Genomic DNA, 21,567 nt, shown 5'->3' on the forward strand with positions numbered 1-21,567 from the left:
AATTAATAAATCAGTAATCTGTTTTCTTGCTCTGTTCTTCAAATATTTAATGTAACTGAGCTAATTTTGCAGAAAACACTAGATGTCAGTGACTAAAAGCAGTTTTATCAGCAAAAAATCCAATGTCTTTACTTAATTTCAATGAATGATTAATTATTGATTGTTCATGTTGCCAATTATCTGGTAAAAAATTTATTGGAAATTTGCATCTCTGCTTTAAGGATTTACTGCTCATTTTCTGGTTATGCAATCAATCAAAGTTTATTTGTATAGCCCTTTACAACAGCCCAAAGTGCTTCGCAGTAAACAACAAGAAAATAAATCAAAAACAACTTAAAACAGGACAAACACACTCATGGGCACATTTAGAATAATTAATTAACCCCAGCATATTTTTGGACTGTGCAAATGAACAAAGTATGCTGTTGCTTAAATACTAAAATTTGATTCAGTAATGCTTTGACGCAACTGAATTTTAAGACACACTTTGCATTGTTATTCCTGAGTCCCCACACTCTGACAGACGTCATGTTGATTTGTTTTCTGCCTTGATTGTGTTGACTATCTCATGCGACAGTGACTTATATTCAGAAGTGTTGCACAACCGCTATTTCCAGGAACAGACAAAAGAGGAAAATTGAACTTGGGGGGAAAAAAAAAAAATCAAAGGACAGAGGAAAAACAGAGAACAGAGGGGAGCAGACAATTTTGTGCAAAGCAGAGGTGACTTCAAACCTTCAACATGCTGAGAGCGTAAAAGATTGCAACAATTTTTCAAGGCCACAGGAAATAAGGCTGAATAGGCAAAGGACAGCGGAGGGAACAAAACACTTGCATATCATCAGTACTGTAACTCAAAAGATTCATTTTATACGCTCCACATTTGACAAATGTTCCTCAAACGTCACAGGAACACTGTATGCTGAGGCTGATGATAACAGATTATAATCACACAAAGTCCAAGACGACCATCTCAGTAAAGACCACACTGATGTTCTACAGATAGATCAATACAACTCAGGAACAGCTCAAGGAAACAGAACAAGAAGGCCACGGTGTTTACTCAGCTTACAAACTCAGAGATGCCACAAACCTGATGGAGCATCTAAGAGACCCGATCTACAGAGGCTCCACTCCACAACACACCAGAACCAAAGGATCCACAGCAAGCAGCCTGGTGTCAGACACCCCAAGAGACCTCAAGAGGTCTCATATCTGGACCCAGACAGGATTTTTGGCAGAAAGAGGAAGACGAACACAATATTAGGTACATGGTTTTGATGCTCATCTGTGTATGCCCAGTCTCAAACTACTGTTCTTCGTGTTTTTTATACATGTGAGGCTTTCAAACTTTTTAATGCACAAAAATAAACACCAAATCAATTACTGTATGAAAGACATGAACCTTTTTTGTATTAGTAATATCTGATTTGCATTCGCACATCATGACCTGTGTGGAAGCTTCTGCGTTCATTCTGTTTCTCCATCTGTTTACTCAGGATTATTATGTATTCTGTCACCTGTCTGCAAGGCTCTAAAATCAAACCTGAGCCTTATGCTTAGCTTTATGACACAATCTGACTGAACTGCTGCTGCTGAATTTAAAGCCTGAACCCCAACCCCTTTACTATTGATTTGATCGCTTCTTTAAAAACAAAGTTATATTTTGCATTGGGACAGTAATACTTCACAACAGAACAATCAGTCACAAAGTTGTAATGCTGTCTTTAAAGTCATGTTTCCATTACGTAATGGTCTAAAATTACAGAGGAAATCCATTTTTGCTTTTATCACAAATTTCTGACTGTGAGGCTGCCAGGGTCATGCAATATAATGGCTGGGCTGTCGCCTTTCCCCCTTTCCAGCAGATATCTACTTGCAGTACATGAAATGTAACAATGACAAGTGAAGTTAGGGAGACAGGGCACAGAAAGAGCATTGTGTTATTAATTTACATTTGAAAAGGATCTAGACTGATGCAAATCTAAAGTCTGACATGAAACATGGCCCACCGTCAGAATCCATCAGGTTAGGAGCAGGCTGCTGAGCTCATAATGGTGCTTAATGATGAGTGGATGTTTAAAATGCCTTCTGGCTTTCACTGTCTTTTAGACCAATGTTGGACTTCCTGTTCCTGCAATGACGATCGCCATCAAAAGATACACCTGATATTGAGGAAACGTTTCAGAAATGGTTTTGAAGTGAGTCAGAATTTCAAGAAGAACAAACAGCAAACAAGCCTATGGTGTGGAGGCAGATGTAACCATGGCAACCAAACATGCACTAAGGGTCGGTATATAGATGGCAGGATGTTTACCTGTAAAAAAACACTCCATCTTCTCCTCTCTCCAGATATGTGTGCATCATGAACTGTCAAACACACTGGAGATTCTCAGAACTCATTGGAGACACACAATATGTCTGCTGCTACTGTTGTGAACAATGTCACTGCCAACACGATAAAATAATAAAATAAAACACTGAGAGTGACCGTGCAAACAGGAAGCAGCAAGCGGTCGGAGTTCTCTGAAATGGAAAATTGCTGTTGATAGAATGCAGTGAAGGACAATAACACACATAACTCTGCCTTCTGCTTTAACATGCAGGTGACCAGATGCAGCTATCCCCACTGTATTATAAGACACGAGAAAGTAACACACACAAATCTGCTGTTGTTATGATGTGGTTGACATTTCAGTAAAAGGTATGTGTGTGCATGTCCAGGAGTGGCATTTAATTGAAGAATAATTTGACACAGAAATTCCACAATTGAAATTGTTGCTCTTGTTTCTTTTTTTCATGATAAAAAGAAGCCACTCAACTTTTGAACTTTGTAAAATCACATACAAAAAAAAGGAGAGACCGGGCACGTGTTCAGAACAAGACAACATTATTTTAAACTCTTCACAACAGGACTACCATTTACTGAGGATCAAGCTCGACATTTTGCTGCTCTGCTATCAAAAGTTCGCAAAAGATGCGCAATTATCAAAAGCACAAAGCATTAACTTGTGCTGTCATGTTGTGGAAAATAATCCTTTTAAAAGGCATTGATGTTTCTATTTGGAGCTATCATTTTAAAACTGTCCTCATGCACATAAATCATTGTGTTGTGTTCCTTTTTAATAACACCTCCATCAGCACTCAGATGAGGCTTTAAGGGTCTTAATCATTTCCTGATTAACTTTTTGGATTCAAGCGGCTATTTGTCTCTACCAAACCACTTCCTCTGTACTTGCTTGTGAAAAAAAAAAAAACAATCAGATAGCTGCACACAAATGTTATGTGATGTCCTGCTTTGTTGTTGCTTCCAATCCCTCATATTCCCACTGAGCGTCATGATAAACCACATATCGGCCTGATAGATCTGTGTTGTACTCAGATCCTCTGTGAGAGTCTGTGGATTAATACCACAGCCTTGGGGCAAGGTTAAATATTCAAGACATCCATTTTCAGACAAACTTCAAAGATGTTATTGAACACACACACACACAAGCATGTAGTGTACTGCAATGACCCCAAAAAGTAATCTTTTATCTATAATAGTGAGGAGATGAAGAGGTAGGAGAAGAAGGAGACAAGAGGAAGAGAAATCTCTAAAAAAATAATGCATCAATCTGAAGAGGATTAAGAGAATACAGCAAAAGAAGTGACGCTACACAGAGGCGTACTGTCAGGACAAACACTCCTTGATGCAAATGTCCGTGTGTGCAGACGATCACCTAATTATATTGGTAGTGTCTACGGATACGGGTCCGTATGGTACGGCACTTTCCATTTGCCAGACAGATACGGACCCGTACGCGAGTCTCGCGAGTCAAGAAGCTGCTAACCACTGCAAACTGTTGAAAGGTAAGCAAAGGTTAAGGTTAGGTTTAGTGTTAGGGTCAGGTTTAGGGTCCGTACCTGTCGTACCGATGCTACGAGTCCGTACAGCTAGCGTCTACCGGGAGTCACGTGACCAGATCTCGCGTATCTGATTGGCAAATGGCAAGTGCCATATCCGTAGTCCACAGGCTACGGGTACGGGTCCGTACCTCTAGCAACAACCAATTATATTAAGTCTCTTGGCATCTACTGTGTGTATAAAACTAGTAAATCAAAGGGGTGTTTGTAGCATAATTCCCTGCTCAAATCCCTGAATATGTTTCCGATAATTAAACTGCAAGCATTAAACAGAAGCATCTGCAACCTACATTGACCACAAGTGAGCCGAGACACTGAAAGACCGAGTGGACAAGACGGCTTTTACAGCACTGATCTGTAGTGTAAAAGCTACTTAATGAAGAAATGACTTGCGGTCGAGAGAAAAAGTCAATGACACAACCTTCCACAATAAGACCAAGATTAACCAACAAAGCAACAACTCAATAATTACCTCTCCTACACACAGCAAATGGATCGCGTCCAAATGGACTTTTTGGCTTTGACATTAGTGAACCTGAGAGGGATAGAAGAGACAATAATAACTAAATGCAGATTGCAATTATTTCCATTTAAAGAAACACTTCAACATTTGGGGGAAATATGCTTAATTGTTTGTCTCCGGAGGAAAGGGCTGACACTACCACTACCACATCTAAAGCTCAGTAATTAACATGTTGTATTTCATTAGTTTAATCCGCGCCAAAAACCAAAGCATAATGACAAAGTTGTGGTTTCGCAAGAGATGCATGCAGTAATTATTATTCCTTGCTTCCAGCCGAGCTAATCTCTTTGTAGCTCAAGTTCTAAAATGACAGTACAGACATTAGAAGTATTGATCTGCTTCTCTGTCTAAATGTTGCACTATTCCCCTGACTCTCAACTTTCTACTCTATGCAAAAGAAATTATTAGCTTTTAGCAATTTTGTGTAAGCTAACAACATTTTTTCAACATAACATTATGTTTTTCCTAAGGTCAAAGTGAGTCAAATAACTACATTTTTAATGTACAGATATATTTCTTGATTTTTTAAAAAATGCACCATAATAAATGCAACTGAGAAGCAATGTGAAGTGATAGTTGAATTAATTCTGTACAGTATTATGTATCTATCTAACCTTTTTAAGTCATATAAACTTAATACTCTGTCACATACGCAATTATTAGCTTTTTTCAAGTGTAGCTGAAATACACAAGATGTATGCAATGAATCTTTGTGATTTTCAATGTCAGTTCTGAAGTTAGAGTGAGTGTAAAGAGAACAAAGAGGCCTTTCAAGTCAGTCAGTTTCTCTTTCATATGAATTTGTCCAGTATTATAAACCAGCCAAAGAAGAAAGTGATCAAGTACACACTCACTTACACATATACAAATGCACACACACAGAAACAAACGCACACAGACATCTGTTGATAAATCAATAGCCAGTGGAGATGCTGACGGAGTCCCTGTGTGGCTTCAGTATGACTATAGTGAGTCAGGCATAAACACCGACTCACTGCTCTCGTCTTCCCTTACCTACACTGAACATCCTTCCTTGATACCTGCAGCTGCACTTCACACACAGCTTTGAATTCAAAATCGTGATCTCTTTAAGATTTTTTTAGGTCAGAATCTTTGCTTGTACTAATAAAACATTAATGGCAGTGGTATGTCCTGAAAATCTGATTCTGGCTGATCTGAGAAACAGCATTGTTAGATTGTATTTTTTGTCTTTTCAATCAAAACCTTGACTGGTTTTGGTTTCAGTGTAAGGTTGTTGGTAGATTAATTGTCAATAATTGTTTAATCAATTAAAATATAAGGCAGAAGATGAGAACATCCATGCCAGGTTTGCTGTAGTGCCTGGTTGTGCCACCAGGTGGAGCATCTTGCTGTTAAATGAAATGGAGGTACAGGTGCTTTTGCCTGCCCCCTGCAAGGGTCACAAAAAACAACTACATTTTCCTGCCGTCTGTCTAACTGTGGCAGTTGTGTTGATAAACTCAGCATAAAGTTGCTCAGAGGTGTCTGGTGGCGGTCTGGGAGTTTAGTCATACATCTGAGGCTCATGATAACGCTAATGACGAATTCTTCTCAATTACAGCAATTCTTATTTGTTTCCTCTTTTTCTAAATGTGGGCTATAAACAAAAGCAAAACGCAATTTCACATTGTTGTGTTACATTTATACTTCTTAATTGTAATGTTAAAACATGGAGATGCAGGCCTTATAGCTTGAGCACCTGACTTCCGTCTCAATAGCCGTGATCGTCATACTTGGAATTCATTTTGACAAATACGTAAACAGAAGACTAAATGTCAAAGATCTCTCGTGTGTGGGAGCAAATTGAGCAATGACAAAGCAAAGGTTGTGTGCCAAATATACAATCTAAACTTGGCACAAGGTGCCACAACAATCATTAACACTCACGCATCAGTAGTAGGTCATACTACGAGGTAACAGTGCAAAACAAACAAACTTAGCTTAGCTAATGTCTGTTGTCCAGTTAATGTGATGAAACTTCTTTAATTAGGCATTCCAACAGCAATGTTACACATACTAAAAAGCTGCATTTACTTTGCTAATAAATAGCTGCAACTGATCTGAATGTTTAAAATAAAACATAGGGAGTAAAGTGGGAACATCTGAGGTTAAGGTAATTGCTGCCATAAAACACGCAGAAGGGCCTAACTTGTCCATAGGTGCATCCCCAGGCATCACAGTCATTAACATCTTCAACCACACAGCAGACCCTGCAGTTCCAAAACTGGTAACAGAGAAAAGAAAGAGAGATACTAAAAGCCATAGCAGTGCTCATTGCTATGGATAGGAGACCCATTAACGTAGCCGAAAGCAAAGGTTTCGAAAAATTAATGAAGAAGTTAGAGCCTGACTACATTGTCCCCAAAGACTCCAGGGATTCACACAGCCCATCTCTGAAATACTGATCTCTAAGACCAAGCTGAGCTCTAATTCAGCGTACTCTGCACTCATTAAATGACACCCCCTCCCATCCCCGTGGTCAAGCTTAGAATATTTGCTGTTTATTACCAGTGAAGCTCAGGAGTCCAGAAAAAAAGCCCAACTGCAATGTAGCATTTCATGAAACATACTACTAACACTAAACTGGCACAGAAGGTGGACATACCTCTGACACTACCTCCCAGCATATCACTAGTGGTCTTGCTTGTGCAGTTACAAAAACAAGATCCCTCACCGGCTTCCTACACGGGACACACCAACCTAATTTTTTGTCCTTCCATATTTTTTAAGGCAACTGGATACAGAATGTCTGTCAATACAGATTCCTGATCTGATACTAGCGCTCTTATTTGTTCCATATTTAAAACCTGTTTATTTCACTGCATAGCACTTCTGGCAAACTTTTTATGTAAAACTGACAAATAAATGAGACCAAAATTAGCTTATCTGTACCATGGACAAGCTGAAACTGACATTTAACAGTTTAACAAACAACTACTTAGTTATCAAAAAACACTGGTTCTTCCTTTTACACGCAGAGCCTCAGTCGTGACTTTCAGAACAGAGAGAATGAATCTCCACCTGTCTCACTTTCTGTTGACCTCTCCAAACAAAAAGAAGCACAAACAGGGGAGCAGAGCGCTGTGAGGTGAATGAGCAGAAAAAGGTACAGCATAAAACAGGAGAGGAAGAGTGGAGGAACACGAATGACGAAAATCAGCCAACAAAATATCGAGAAAGAGTTTGTGTGAAAAGCAGAGCATGGAGGAGAGAGCCAGAGTGTGGAAAAGAAGGAAAGAGTAACAGAGAAGATGCCTCAGCAGATGCCATCTCTTGGGAAGGTTGCTACATTTGATGAAAGTGTACTCATCTTATTTCCAAAGTCAAAAAAAAAAAAGTCCTCATGTTCCAAAAACTTTCTCTCACCTTCTGAGGCGGGCAAACATCAGATATTCAGTCCACTGAAGAGCCAACATTCCTGTAGTGGGTGTTTTTGGCTTTTCCCAGACCAGAGTGTGGCTAAACTGTTTTGCAAAGCTATAACTGTGTCTGTTCACTAAACATATCCCAACTAACCAGCAGGTGAAAATCAAGACACATTTGATCAGTTTGAAACAATAATTCTGCTGGTGTTTTTGTATAGGATCGAAGTGAACTCTAAAGCATATGTGGAAGAAAAACAGTTGAAGCCAGAAGAGAGTGAGGGAATAATTTAACGACGACACCTCTAGGAGTTACTCATTTACCCTCATAATACTAGGTCAACTAAATGGCAGTCAAAGAGGCAAAAGCATGTTAAAAACAAATATAATCCTCCTGGCATGTGTTGCCTTTTGTAGAGAAGCAGGTGTTGAAAGCGAATATTTGTGGGGAACACCACTGAGGATGGAATGAAGCCAGACAAGGAATTATCGGATACATACGCCGTCCTTGAAATAATCTTTAACTTTCCTGCTGTTTCGAAAGCAAACACAGAAACTTGTTAGCACCTTCAACCAATGAAAACAACAAACGCTTTCTCCTGCAGCTTTATTTGTCTGCCAGGGAACTGTTGGTTCTTTGGTTTAGTCATGGCTCCACAGCCAAACAAAGCCTCTTTTTCATTTAAGAACAAAGAGTGCTAGACGGCGAGCACAAACCAACCCTATGTTCATCAGACTTTAGAATGATTCATCAGTTTTTATTAGTGAGTTGACAAAGATTTTCTATCACGATGGGAAAAAAATGCTTTCCATTAAGCTGTCCTTCCTGTAAGAGCAAAAAACGTCAAAGCAGCCATTCAGGTGAAGTCACTCTAATGCAGCTTGGCTTTCTCTACATAGCAGCTATATTTAGGTCCATTCAGAGTCGTGTTCACCGGTGATGAAGCACATCTCATCCAAAATCAAGACTTAAGAAATGAAAAGCAGTTGTTCATACGTCACCCAGCTGACATCTATTATACACCGACTATCTGGGGAAACTAGAATATTTTCTATGACTCAACAGTGACCTTCTAATTCATCCTGTTGGTTGTTTGCAAGGTTTGCGATCTGATCATTCAAGACTATCTACAGTGAAGGAAGAGAGAGTCTGAATTAGCAACTGCCATTCTCTTAATGGATGCTTAATTTTTGTCTTTTCCTCCCAGGTCGTGCTGGGTGGTTTGAAAGGCTGAATGTGTGCCACGAATGTGAGCCCACACATGGCTGACAGAAAGCAGACCTTTTCACCAAGTCTTTTGAAGATTGAACAAAGTCCACATCACAGCCCAAAAACTACTCCAGTAGTCCCGATGGTATCTAGAGACAGTACAACACAGAACCTTAAAGAGTTTAAGTCTTGCACGGCCATAGTCCTGACATTATTGTAAGCTGCTTTAAGATAAGCCTCTTTGTCACGGCTTCGTGATACTATCATTGTGCTTACGCTGCCGATCATGCAGTGCTCAAATCAGTCCACAACCAGTTTCAGTTTTCTGAAGCATCGCCTGCACAAAACGGCAAAACGCTGACTCATTCAGTTATGTTCTGTAAGAATACAGTCTTTATATTTCAATAAAGGCAAGTCAGCTTACATTTTCGTCAGCAGACATTTTAGGATATGTGATCATCATTAGAATTGTATCGAATCAGCCATATTTTTTAGTTAGTTTTTTAAGCATGTGAATGTACAGAATCTGCTTTGAGATTTCCTATACGTGGTGTTGTTTTTTTTTTAATCTAGACAGATAATCTTCATATAGAGTTGAGATCATCTTTTTATCTTACATGTTCTTTTATCCTTCACTAGTGTGGTAATGTTTTATAATTCAATTGAAATCCATCATATGCGTTTCATTCAGTCTGCCGAGGGGTCAACTGCATGATCAGTCCAACCAATTATCATATCTGATAATCAGCTTTTGTTTTTCTTCAAAATTTGTATTGTTGTTTGTTCACCAATTCCCTCCAAAATAAATTCAAGGTAAACATGCTTTGGATCTGGGGCAGTTGTCTCTCTCTGTATATCATGAGCCACTTTTTGGTCTCCAGCAATGACCCCCACAGCGCTGTCTACTTTACACATCACGCGCAACAAACCTGTCGACACTAAATGTTAAATGTTTTTAAAAATCTGTTTTCATAATACATATGTCAAACAAAAACAAACAAAGCATTGCCAGATGGAAGCATCTTTCATTTGAGAATGTCATTTATTGTAGATACAAATTTTGTGAACCTTGTTTGTCCCTTAATCAGTCACAGATGTAATAATCCGAAAAGGTTAACGTTGGGGGTAAAACTATTCGGGGACTCATAATATGTTTGGCAGACACTAAACACACCTGAGACACATGACACACACCTTCAGGAGTCTGGCTGTAAAGTAAGTAAGCATATCTGAAAGGCCTAAATAAGTTCAATTACTTTTATTTTCAATAATAAGTCATTCACATAAGTTTATACAATTTCACAAAGCAACACAAAATATCAATCTCAATTTCCAAGTCTAAATCTAAGTTTCATCACATTTCTGGTTTTGTCCCACTACCAGTCAAGCATTCAAAGATGATCAACGTGAGAAATGGAAATGTTGGGTAACTTCTCTGACCCAAATCTGCCAGCCAGTTTATCTTCAAAAACCTATAAAATGGCAGCATTTATCAAGGAGAAACTGTAAACTCACAATAAAGGGTCTATATTTAAACTTTACAGTGGCCCTGAACTACTCATCTGGATGTGTGGTTCCATTCGGAAAATTAACCAAATCCATCCATCCATTCTCTATACACCGCTTTATCCTCACTAAGGTCGCGGGGGGGGTGCTGAAGTCTATCCCAGCTGGACTCGGGCGAAGGCAGGGGACACCCTGGAACAGGTCGCCAGTCAGGTCGCAGGGCAGACAAACAAGCACACTCACATTCACACCTACGGGCAATTTAGAGTAACCAATTAACCTCAGCATATTTTTGGACTGTGGGAGGAAGCCGATTACCCGGAGAAACCACGCATGCACAGGGAGAACATGCAAACTCATGCAGAAAGATCCCAGGCCCACCCCGGGATTTGAACTGGGGATCTTTTGCTGCAAGGCGAAATTGCTTACCACTCCGCACTGTGCAGCCCAAAATTAACCAATCTAAACCTGAAATCAGAATAGTTCATAAAATCTTCATCTTTATTCTTCATGTCTCATTAGAATTTAGTCTAAAATAAACCATTTCAATAACGAGTTCTGTTAAATAAATAAGTTATCTGCTCCTTGGTGCAAATGTGAAGGCCTTTGGAACTCAGCTTGCAACCATCAGTCATGTGACCAAAAACTTGAAATTGAAAAATATCTATACTGCATAGAGCCACATTTTTCCAGTATTGGGCCTCGGAAAAATGTTGTAAAGGTTTGATGCCAATTTTTTTCAATTTCAATAAAATATATTCAGAAAAAATAAACTTTACTTAGTCTGACTTCAGGTAACTGAGTCATACTGCACAGGAGGCTGAGTTCTCTCTACCTCTAGTGATGGTTCTTCTGTTTCCATAGAGATGCAGACTTTATATTGCAGGGAAAATTAACCCAGGGTGAGTAAAAATGTGACAGGAGCACAAAAGTCCCTGAGTTCCGAGGGTTAATAAAGGCCCTATCTAATCCTATCAAGCAAATCACTAATTAATTGCCAAAGCCCCTATTTGCTAACGTGAGAAAGAAAGTCCTTCTAGACAGACGGGCTGCAGGACCGTGTTTCACTCCTTTCTAGATGAGTAGTCCAGGATAATGACTAAGTACAGAGCTGAGGCCTATAGGACTGGACCAGCTGTCCTCCTGCTACCAACAGGCATCTCTGACATCTCTCAGATCAACTGTCTCACTGTTTGTTTGTGTGTGTGTGTGTGTGTGGTGTGTGTGTGTGTGTGTGTGTGTGTGTGTGTTGTGTGTTGTGTGTGTGTGTCCCTCCTGTCTTCCTTCAATCCCCTAGAGTCATGCAGACGTTCCCCCAGGAGGTTTATCCCTCCTTGGATCTGATCGGTCTGCTCCCACCCCCTGCCCCAGGAGCCCCCTGCTGGGACTGGCTGCGCAGAATTAGAGAGGAGGAAGACCCATCAGAGGGCCCCTCAGAGGAAGGAGAGAATCGCACGTCATGAATGTGTGCCTAGCTACAAGTGCAGGCAAACACAAGAAAGAGGCGCAAATAGTACAAAAGTAGAACATACCGAACAAATGCGCAAAGTGTGTTCTGAAGTGAGGTATGTAAGGGTAAGCGCTATCACAGGAAATCGTCAAACAATTCAAACTCATACCTACATCCCACTTGTCCATAACAGGGACATAGGAGAGGATTATGAAAGCAAGTCCTGGCAAAACACTACTGATTTTGAGTGTGGGATGCACGAATGAAACAAACAGCCAGAGGCAGACAAACAATGTGGCTGCTGATGCTGCTTAGACGTCTACAGTGAGATCATCAACAGTTCTGGGAATTCATGATCATGAAGATGATCACTTTTCTCTTACCAAAAACTAAACATTGTAATGTTGTGACTCAGAAGTTAGAATTGCATGGCAAAAGTGGGCCACCAGTCATCAGCCTGGTTTGATATATTGAATTTGAGCTAAGGGTTGGCGTTCGATTACAATCTCCCTGGCAGACATTCATTGCTCTGCACTTAGATGTACATGCAAATATCCTGAGTAAACAGTGCACTTTCAATTCTTCCTGGTGTTAGTCTTTTCCTACTCTATACTCCGGACCAGGTCCAGTAGAAAGGAGAACTATTCTGTCTCAGACAGAAGCTATTGCTAGCTGCAGGGCTAACCCCCTTTCTTACTCTCCAGCAGTCAGTCAACAAGCAAGTGTGGACTCCTTCTTGGTCTGAGAAGCTGTTGCCTTTATTACTGCCTGGACCAGACAGCAATCTGCACTGTACATCAGTTACTAAACTGTTGTTTGGCTTCTGTAACTCACACACGTCTTGTTCTCCACTTCTTGTTCACACGAGACAAGCCAGGTCCCAATTCAGAAGTGCAGCCTTCTCATCCTTCAAAGTCTGGCTCCTTCAAAGGATGAGAAAGCTGTGTCTGAGCGTTTGTTAAATGAGACAATCTAACCTACAACAGACTTCTTGCTTGCGCTGTAGCATCCCATAGCGTCACTCCTTTTGTCTAACAACCTGGGACTGCCATATTTTTTTATCTGGAGGATACGGACAAGACAACATTGTAACTTCATCAATTTTTTGACTGAAATTGCGGTTTTTGTTTTAAATATTTTTTATATACACGACAACCAGTCAAAAATTAGGACACAGCTTCTCATTCAATGAGTTTATTTATTTTATACATGTGAGCAATACTGAAGATATCAAAACTATAAAAGATACACATATGGAATTATGTTGTAAAACAAACTGTGTTTATCTTCAGGAATATTCTACAATGCAGAAAATAATACAAACCAAAAGTATTGAATGAGAAGGTGTGTCCAAACTTGTGACTGGTAGTGTACTTGAAGAACTTCAGGTAATTGTACTGTAGGCTGTACTGCACTAAACTGAAAAACAAGAACTGTTCACAGCTTGTTTTAATTTGTTAACATTCACATTAATATGAACTTTAAATATTATAAAATCCATAATCTTACCATAATCTCAGTAAAATGTAACACTAAAGCTTCACAACTGGAAAGTAAGTCTTTTAAATTGCAGCGGCTCACGTCAATAACCTCACGTAACTTCACTGATTCTCTAAAACTAATTTTAGGTTTTTAAAGCTTGTTGGGTTTTAACATTTGTATCGTTAGCTATTGAGGTGAGCTGTACACAATACTTATATTTTAAAAGTTTAATCCTCAGCCACTGGACAAATCCATCCTTTCAGTCAGCTGTGAGCAGTTAATAAGTCCTTGCCGTTGATTGAATCTGTCACCAGCGTGCAATGAATCTTGGCATATGTTGGGCTGCGAAGGATCCACTTGATGCATCCTTCACAGTGAGGAAGAGAAAGACGCATGTATTGGTCGCATGTCTTAATGAAATGGGACAGCTTCAATCCTACCGCTGTGTCGCCTTCGGCCGTCAAATGCATCCTTCGAAGGACGCAGACTGCTCCTGGCTGCCGTTTCTCGCTCGCTTGCTCAACCACACCCACTTTTCCCAGACACACACACACAGCTGTAGAACTACGTATTCCTGTAACACTGACTTTTCACCTCCATACACCTAAAAGCAGACCATAGATGAATATGTGATCCTTCAAGTGGTCTACATATCATCACTTTAACAGAGAAGTATTCATTTTACATAAGACATGGGCCTGAATCTGACTGGTTGGTTCAGATACTAAAGCCAGAGAGTATTTTTCTCTGAACAACTACAAAAAACACTAAAAGCTCTGTAAAAGTTAAGAGCATATCCAGTCCACTTGAAAACAGGACATTAATAACAGATAATGTTCCACACTGGCAATAGCAATTGAATTGGGCTCTCTTTCTCACAAATGAGCCGATACCAAGAAGTCCGTGAGTGTCTGAACACAATGAAAAACACAGAAAGACACAGAGGAGACTGTGTTTTTCTTTGTGTGCGTAATAAAAACATGAAAAACATTTTTTGGGATAGAAGAGGCTCCAGCGGTGGAGCCCCGTGGGGCTGTTACATAAACATGGCCTCTAGATAAATAGCCTGTCTTTGACGTGAAAAGGATATTGGATGTCAAGGTTGTTATTACTTCACCTTGTTATTTCTGTTCAAGGAATGCCATCCATGAACCAATTAAAGTTTAGAGAAAGGAGAACAGGAAATAAATAAATGTCCCACTCAGGCAAAGGAAACACAGTGTTTGTCCCTGATGCATGGAGAACATGTTCCCTGCACACCTGAAGTCGGGTGGATATGAAAGAATCCTTGAAATACCTGAAGCTCAATGTCACGGCGCTACTTAGAGGCTCCCTCAACTCAGAGATGTTTTGTGCTTATAGTTAGATCACTTGGATGTTTAGGATTCACTGTGCAGAACCGTGTGCATCAAATGTGCCAATCAAACAGAATTCACAATCAGCTCCTGAATTCACCTTAAATGTGAGCTGAAGATGTGCACATTGCAAGCAAGATTTAGTCACAGTGTGGAAGTCACTCATGGTCCGATATGCAACTTGCACAAGCGGAAGTTTGCTTACCTAACCTAAGCAAGACACATAGTGGGTCCAAAAATTAAACTTTCAAAATGAAAATTATTTGCAGATTCTGGATTTTTTTTTTTAACAAAGTTAAAAGGAACCAATGTAATTTCAAGAATAAAATTGTAATCCAACTTTTTTATACTCCTTAAAATGTATAAAGGGCCGGTTTCGATCTGCTTGTGTTAAATCTTTTCAGGCAGAATTATGATCTTCGATCAGGATTCCACAAAAAATGAAGCTGAACTTATGTGATCACATGATTAGTCCGGCACACGGAGGTCTGGATACAAAGTTCTGAACCAGAAAGTGTTGATTTATATCTCTGCCGCTTTGATGCTTCTTTCAGGATGTCGTCCTGCTCACTGCTATTCTTTGTCCACCACACTCTCCTTTTTCCAAATAAGTTGCATGTCCTAGATGGGTTATGTGTTTATGGGTCATCATCCTAATAGTGTCCAAAGCAATTACAGTTTTGGTTGGCTTACATGGAATAAAGTTTGGACAGTGCTGTTGTTTTTTTATCAATACAATTCCTCAAAAAACAAAATCCCATGCTAAATTAATTTTAAAAAAATATGGATGGAGGATATATCATGATAAAAGACCCATTATAACAGATGCAAAATAACCCTCATATATGTCAGTTTATGTATGATTACACACAACGCTGACAACAGTCAAACATTTAAGTTGATAAAGCTGAAACCTGTGGTGAACAAACACTGAAAATGTATGAGTTGTCTGATTTCAAAACTAACATGTCTGATTTCAGGTTTTCCACATGTAAAGTTGTTTTGATCGGCGGTCTGCAGCCTTACTGAGGCGGTCTGACTGCAAGCACACCACTGCAGTAATGTGTGAGTTAGGATGGGGAGCCAGCGACAGAATGATGGCATCAATGCAATAAGAATTTTAAGTTTCTGTGATCACTGACAGAGGTTTGGTACTGATGCATTTCATCAGGTCAAAATGGCTAAAGATCCTGGCGTTGTGGAGCTATGAGTGCCTTCATTACTGTCATCACCTCCAGTATTTGGCCATCTAAAAATGACACTGAATATATAGCGAAGTAGCTAAGGTTGCTAGGTAACTTTTGCTTGTGATAGAATCGTAGAGCGTACAATGAAACACACTGGTCTGTTTCCATTTTAAACAACAGCTAACAGCTAGTGACCTTTCCAACCATTACATCTGTTTCCAATTGAGCCATCAAACTGTACCTGTAGTTTAAAAAATCTAATAAATGCATTAAAAAAGGACACTTATGCTTAACGGCGGATTCAACTGAGGTCAAGCAGGCCACAGTGTAATAAAATTCACCCGTTGATGCAATAATCAATAAACCTGGAAAGAAATAAGAGATATGAGAAATGTTTACATGGTAACTACTGACATCGCCACTATTAGGGCTTTTATTAAGCTTGTAGGTGGAATTGTTACATGAAGGTCAATTATAACCAAAACTTCTTCATATTACAGGGGTACATGAAGTGCATCCCAAAGCTATATCACAATCTAGTCTACCTAGAGCATCCAGGCTGAAATTAAACTATTTTGGGGGAAATGTTGAGATGCCCCACAGCGTTCTTCAAACTAAGCACATTATTACATCTCAACCTCCTGCTAACAGCTTAACGGCAAATTAAACTCCTGAATCTGGTTCAGTTCCATGTTAAGGCTAAATAATAAGAACGTGACACAAATAAAAGGTTTGAGGGTGACTCAACTGTCAAGTGGTTATGGGACAAACCACATTGGTATGTACTGCCCTGAGCAGCCAGTCATTCAGATCATTTGCTGTGTGTCGTTCCTCCCCCATATTTCCTGTGTCTATTCACTATCTCTTTTAACCACTGGCACAAAAACACCCTAAAACAAACATTCTAAAAAATGAAAGGTTTTCAATCAAAAGTGAATTCCTAAAACAAAAATTAATCCGTCCATTCATCTTCGTCCGCGTATCCATAGTCAGGTCTCGGTGGCTGGGAATTCAAAACACACTAATTGTTACTTGCAAGTATTTTTAATGTCTCCATTCAGGATTAATTTTAGAAAGTGTCGGCAGAAAGACACATACTGAGTCACACATCGCTGAAAAACACGACAGCACATAAGAAATGATTCAGAAGAATTTTAATTAATGTCTGTGACTTCAAAATATTCTGCAATGAGACTGAATTCTGACAGCATTTGCTCAACAGCTAAAACAGATTCCACCTAAACATCAACAGAGCTAACCCTTGCTCTCTGCTATCTGCAACAGCACTTAAATCTGTCAGTGAAACGGCTTAGCAAGGAGAAATCATGAAACACTCAATCCCAATGCAGCCGTTTTAGGGACATTGCAGGACTTCAGAACAGCCAATTACAGAGCAATGGAGAGAACAATGACTAATCTAACAGTTAAAATGTTCATTTTCCACCGTACAGAGACTTTAGATGAAGTATACATAAATACACTGTGCAGCAGCCAGAAAGATCAGCTATCCACAAACAAGCCCACACACAGAATGAACATGGATGCCATCTGTGTATGCAGAGGCATAGCCGATTCATTATAATTCATGACTGCAAATATTAGCAAATGTTGAGCAAACAGCTTCTTTTCAGCTTTTGCTTTCGGTTGGTGGAAGAAATGCTTCTTTACTGTAGATGAGAGGACACGAAGAGGAAAACGCCACCCAAAAACAGTTTGGTTCCTTCAATATCTTGTGTTCATACATGGTCTGAACAATTAATCGGTTTGAAATCGAAATCCCAATTTCAAAAACAATGCAATTAGGACACTGCAGTCGCATATGAGACTAATGCTATAATTCAAGCACAGTTCATTTAAGCAGATTGAAACGTTCAAAGGGTGTTTATGTCCACTGATTAATGTTAGACTATGTGTTGCAACATGGACGCTGTAGTGTAACTGACAAAAGCCAATTACAGAGACACACTGTGTGTATTTTGTGTCTGAATTCTAGTTTTAAAAAGTTGCCTCAGTGGTTTTACAATTCCTCCTTGTACAACAGTCAAGAAGCTTGACTATAAAAAATTATTCAGCAAATCAAATTGCAATATCTGTAATCTGCAATTAGATCTCATCTTCAAATCGTCCAGCCTCAGTTCGTACTGGGATGCCCATTAAATTTCAATAACTTATTCTGACTGCAAAGTGAAATCAATTTAAAATGAATTTACAGCAGTAGAGCTGGCTGTGAATATGATTTGGGGCAAGTTGGACCAGTTCTGATCCAGTCTGGGTCACCTGGAGTGTCAGCAAATAAAATTGTGTGTGTGTGATATCTACAGATTCCATTCTTAAGTCTTCCAGTCGATACCAGTCGTCCTCACGAAGATATTTTGAAGATTCTGTGATTTTTTTTGGTAACAAGTTATAAACCACTTGTGTCGTCTCGTTGAAACATATCAATAAATTCAGAAACAGACAAAGAATGGTAAAAGCTCCAATTCCTTCTGCAGCGCCCACAGTTCACTCTTCATCCAAGATCACACTACAGCTCTGCTCCGTTTTCCACCTTTTTTTTTAGCCTTTTCAGTGCAAATCTCACCGCATAGAAACAGTTCAAGCTGCATAGGAAAACAATGACATTTACCTCCAGTCTGCTACAATATTGTCTCTGCTCTGCTTTCAGAGTGTCAGACAATAAAAGACCTGCACAAGCTGGTAGAAAAATACCTTAAACTGTGATTTGTCTATTCTTCATCAGTCTTAGTTAATCTTAAAGTTTGTTCCAAGCTGAAGACGCATGTTTTGGCTAGCATCAAATCCCAACTCGAGACAACCAACAGAAGTCCTAAACTTTGCTGTTCAGACATTAAACCAGTGCTGTATTTCTCAGGGTCAAAGAGCGACTGCTTCTTTGTCTACGGAGCATTTTTTGCTTACGTTTACTGCACCACTGCAGAAGCAGAGAAATGAACTGTAGTACAACAAGCAGCCTTACTAGTACAGAACATAATGCAGCCACAACACATTCAGCATTTTCCGTTATCAGATTTCAAATAAAGCAATGATCGAGCATCTCATCTTGGGTCGGCGAGACAGTTTCAGCTCATTGTTGCAGGAAACCACAGTCAAAACTGTCAACATGAATCTGGAGAGATTATTTACTGAAGAGATAAAATTGCACAGCACTTGTTCCGTCGGGTGGACAAAAGCGATGCAACAAAGATGATCGATATTTCTCGACAGCAGACAACATAAACCACATTCAACAGCTCATGCATAGAGTTCAGATCTTCACCACATCATAATATGCACTGATGTTCATTATGATCCTTCTACGTTTATATCCAGGTTTAAAATACAGGAAACTTCCCTCAGTATGACAGTACGATTTAACAGCATCATAAACTAGTCTCCAGCATTTTAATAATGTTCAGTCTCTTGAACAGCTTCTGCAGAGACTGAAAATCCCCAGTGAGAAGATCTGCATTTTTTTATATGTTGGACAACGGAAAAATCTGTGTCTGCTTTACATATTATGGAACTGTTAAAGGCAAAAAATAAAGCAACATTTCTGCACCTGTAGACCTGAAATGTGACTATTTCAGACTGAGATATGTGCATAAAATATAAAGGAACACAATACTGAAACAGATTTTAAATAACAGACGAAAATAAACATAGAGGACAGACTGCTTTGATTTGATTAGCACCCTAGAATTCATCATCGAGGTCGATACACCTGCCAATAACAAATACTAAATTATCATAAAGAAATGGCAACTGTGTTTTAGGTCATCTGCAATCAGACTGCCTGGCATTAAAAAGCTCATCTGTCAGAGCTGATTTCCTATGCTGTATTACACAGCATGTGCACCTACTGAGAGGGGGTTTGGGGGTTGTTCTCCAGGGAATTTTGAGCATTAAACACTGAATTTACTACATTCTGGTGTGCTTTTAATGCACCAACTTGTGCAGTTTCTGTACCAATTTGTAGCGGAAATGTCTTTAACCACGTAGAGGGAAACACTCAATTCTAGGAGCAGGTGACACTTCAAAATATGATGGAATGCAGTACAGCTGTCAGGCATTCTGCAGTACTTTCAAGTATTTATATTGTCCTGTAGAGCAACAATGGATATAATCCCTGCTTCTTTCATGCTTATACTGAGGGTGAAAGAGGCTCTGGTCTAAACACTGAAAGGGATCCCAAAATCTACCCTTATGTTGACCAATACATTAATATCAGCCTCCAAATGTGATACATGTTGGCTCCAGTACCAAATACAGTATATTTTCAGGCCATATATAGACATAAAAACAAGCATTTTTCATTGCAATTTAACTAAAAGGAAAATGAGCACACAAATTCACTTGTATCACAAATTAGGCTGAATATAAGCCCACAAGTAAACACGAGTTTGGATCTGCACCAGTGAAAGAAGTGACAAAAAATACACTAGCATGATATACACAGCCTTAGAGCCAAAATGCAGATATTTGCATGTCATGCAGAGCAGTAAATGAAAGCAGCGGGGTCATAAGAGGGTCAGCAGGTTAGTCCCAGTCACACCCGCTTTAAATCCACACCGTCCCTGCTCGTAGCCGGGAATTAGTGGCAGGAGCCATATTAAGCTGCACGGTAACTTCAGAAATGCGCAGGTGAGCGTCGCAGTAACGGAGCGGCAGCAGCAGTATTTCAGGTACTCACTTTATGAAGAAACTCGCTCCTTCGTCCGTAAAACCTTCCTCCCATCCCCGGGGCAAGTCTGAAATAAAACCACAGTACACACTTGTCGGTGACACCTGAAAGTTTGCCGGGCCCCACACGTCCACTGAAGTTAGCGGCGGAGACAAACACAGTAAAGTAAACATGAGGCGACCACAGGTGAAGCCGCACTATTAGCTTAGCTAGCTACCTGAGCGGATCATGTGCCCGGAGTTCACGGGTTCACCGGAGCGGGGATGCAGCCAGGTAGTGGTCCGAGTCTCGTCGCTGCCGCACAGACACACAGAGCACAAAAACACCTGTTACACCGCCGGGGAGAAAACACCGGCAGACACCGCCAACTCCCGTCAAACCGGGAGAGACGGCGCCATAAAGCGCTCATTATCTCACTCACTTGATGAAGAAGACCCTGCCGTCCCCGCAGACACCGTAGGACCAGTGTTCAGGTAAGGCGTCCCGCCCGAGAGGCGCCGCCATGATCCGGTCTGAAGTCCTATTTCATGTCAGTTTCTCCATGGAGTCTCCCAGGAGCTCAGCGATCACTGCCAGGGCCAGCGCCGCCTTCAGGGACTCATCTGAAGCCCGTAAACCCCAGCACCGAGCGCTGGACGTGTTCTGACAACACCGAGCCGTGGGCTTCAGTGGGAGTTCTGTATGAAGTGTGGAGCCTCAAGGTTTAGGTTTTTACTCAGTGGACTGGAAACGGTGTTTGTCATGCAACAGATCAATAAAATGAACGACACAAACTGCACTGCTGCTGTTGTATGAGTCATAATTTGAATCAGCTTCATTGGCCAAGTATGTGTTCAAATAAAGGATTCTGACACTTTTTTCCTTTGCTATCAACACACTTAGAC

General features: G+C 40.1%; 1 protein-coding gene across 6 annotated transcripts in view; it reads right to left on the reverse strand.

Annotated features, from left to right (window-relative positions):
• The window catches only part of LOC110956882 (pleckstrin homology domain-containing family A member 7-like), a 161,058-nt gene extending 139,752 nt beyond the window's left edge, over positions 1-21,306 (reverse strand). For 2 of the 6 annotated variants that reach the window (XM_022202627.2, XM_022202625.2), the window contains exons 1-3: positions 21,105-21,306; positions 20,901-20,977; positions 20,693-20,750 (exon numbers count right to left, since the gene is read on the reverse strand). In XM_022202627.2, the coding sequence (XP_022058319.1) occupies positions 20,693-20,750; positions 20,901-20,977; positions 21,105-21,187 (218 nt within the window). In that variant the 5' untranslated portion in view covers positions 21,188-21,306. The remainder of the gene's footprint in view (positions 1-20,692; positions 20,751-20,900; positions 20,978-21,104) is intronic. The other 4 variants (XM_022202624.2, XM_022202629.2, XM_022202631.2 and 1 more) reach the window with 4 other exon arrangements.
• Between the last annotated feature and the right edge of the window lie 261 nt (positions 21,307-21,567).

The sequence above is a fragment of the Acanthochromis polyacanthus genome, chromosome 8, assembly GCF_021347895.1.
Source record: "Acanthochromis polyacanthus isolate Apoly-LR-REF ecotype Palm Island chromosome 8, KAUST_Apoly_ChrSc, whole genome shotgun sequence".
NCBI classification, from domain to species: domain Eukaryota; kingdom Metazoa; phylum Chordata; class Actinopteri; family Pomacentridae; genus Acanthochromis; species Acanthochromis polyacanthus.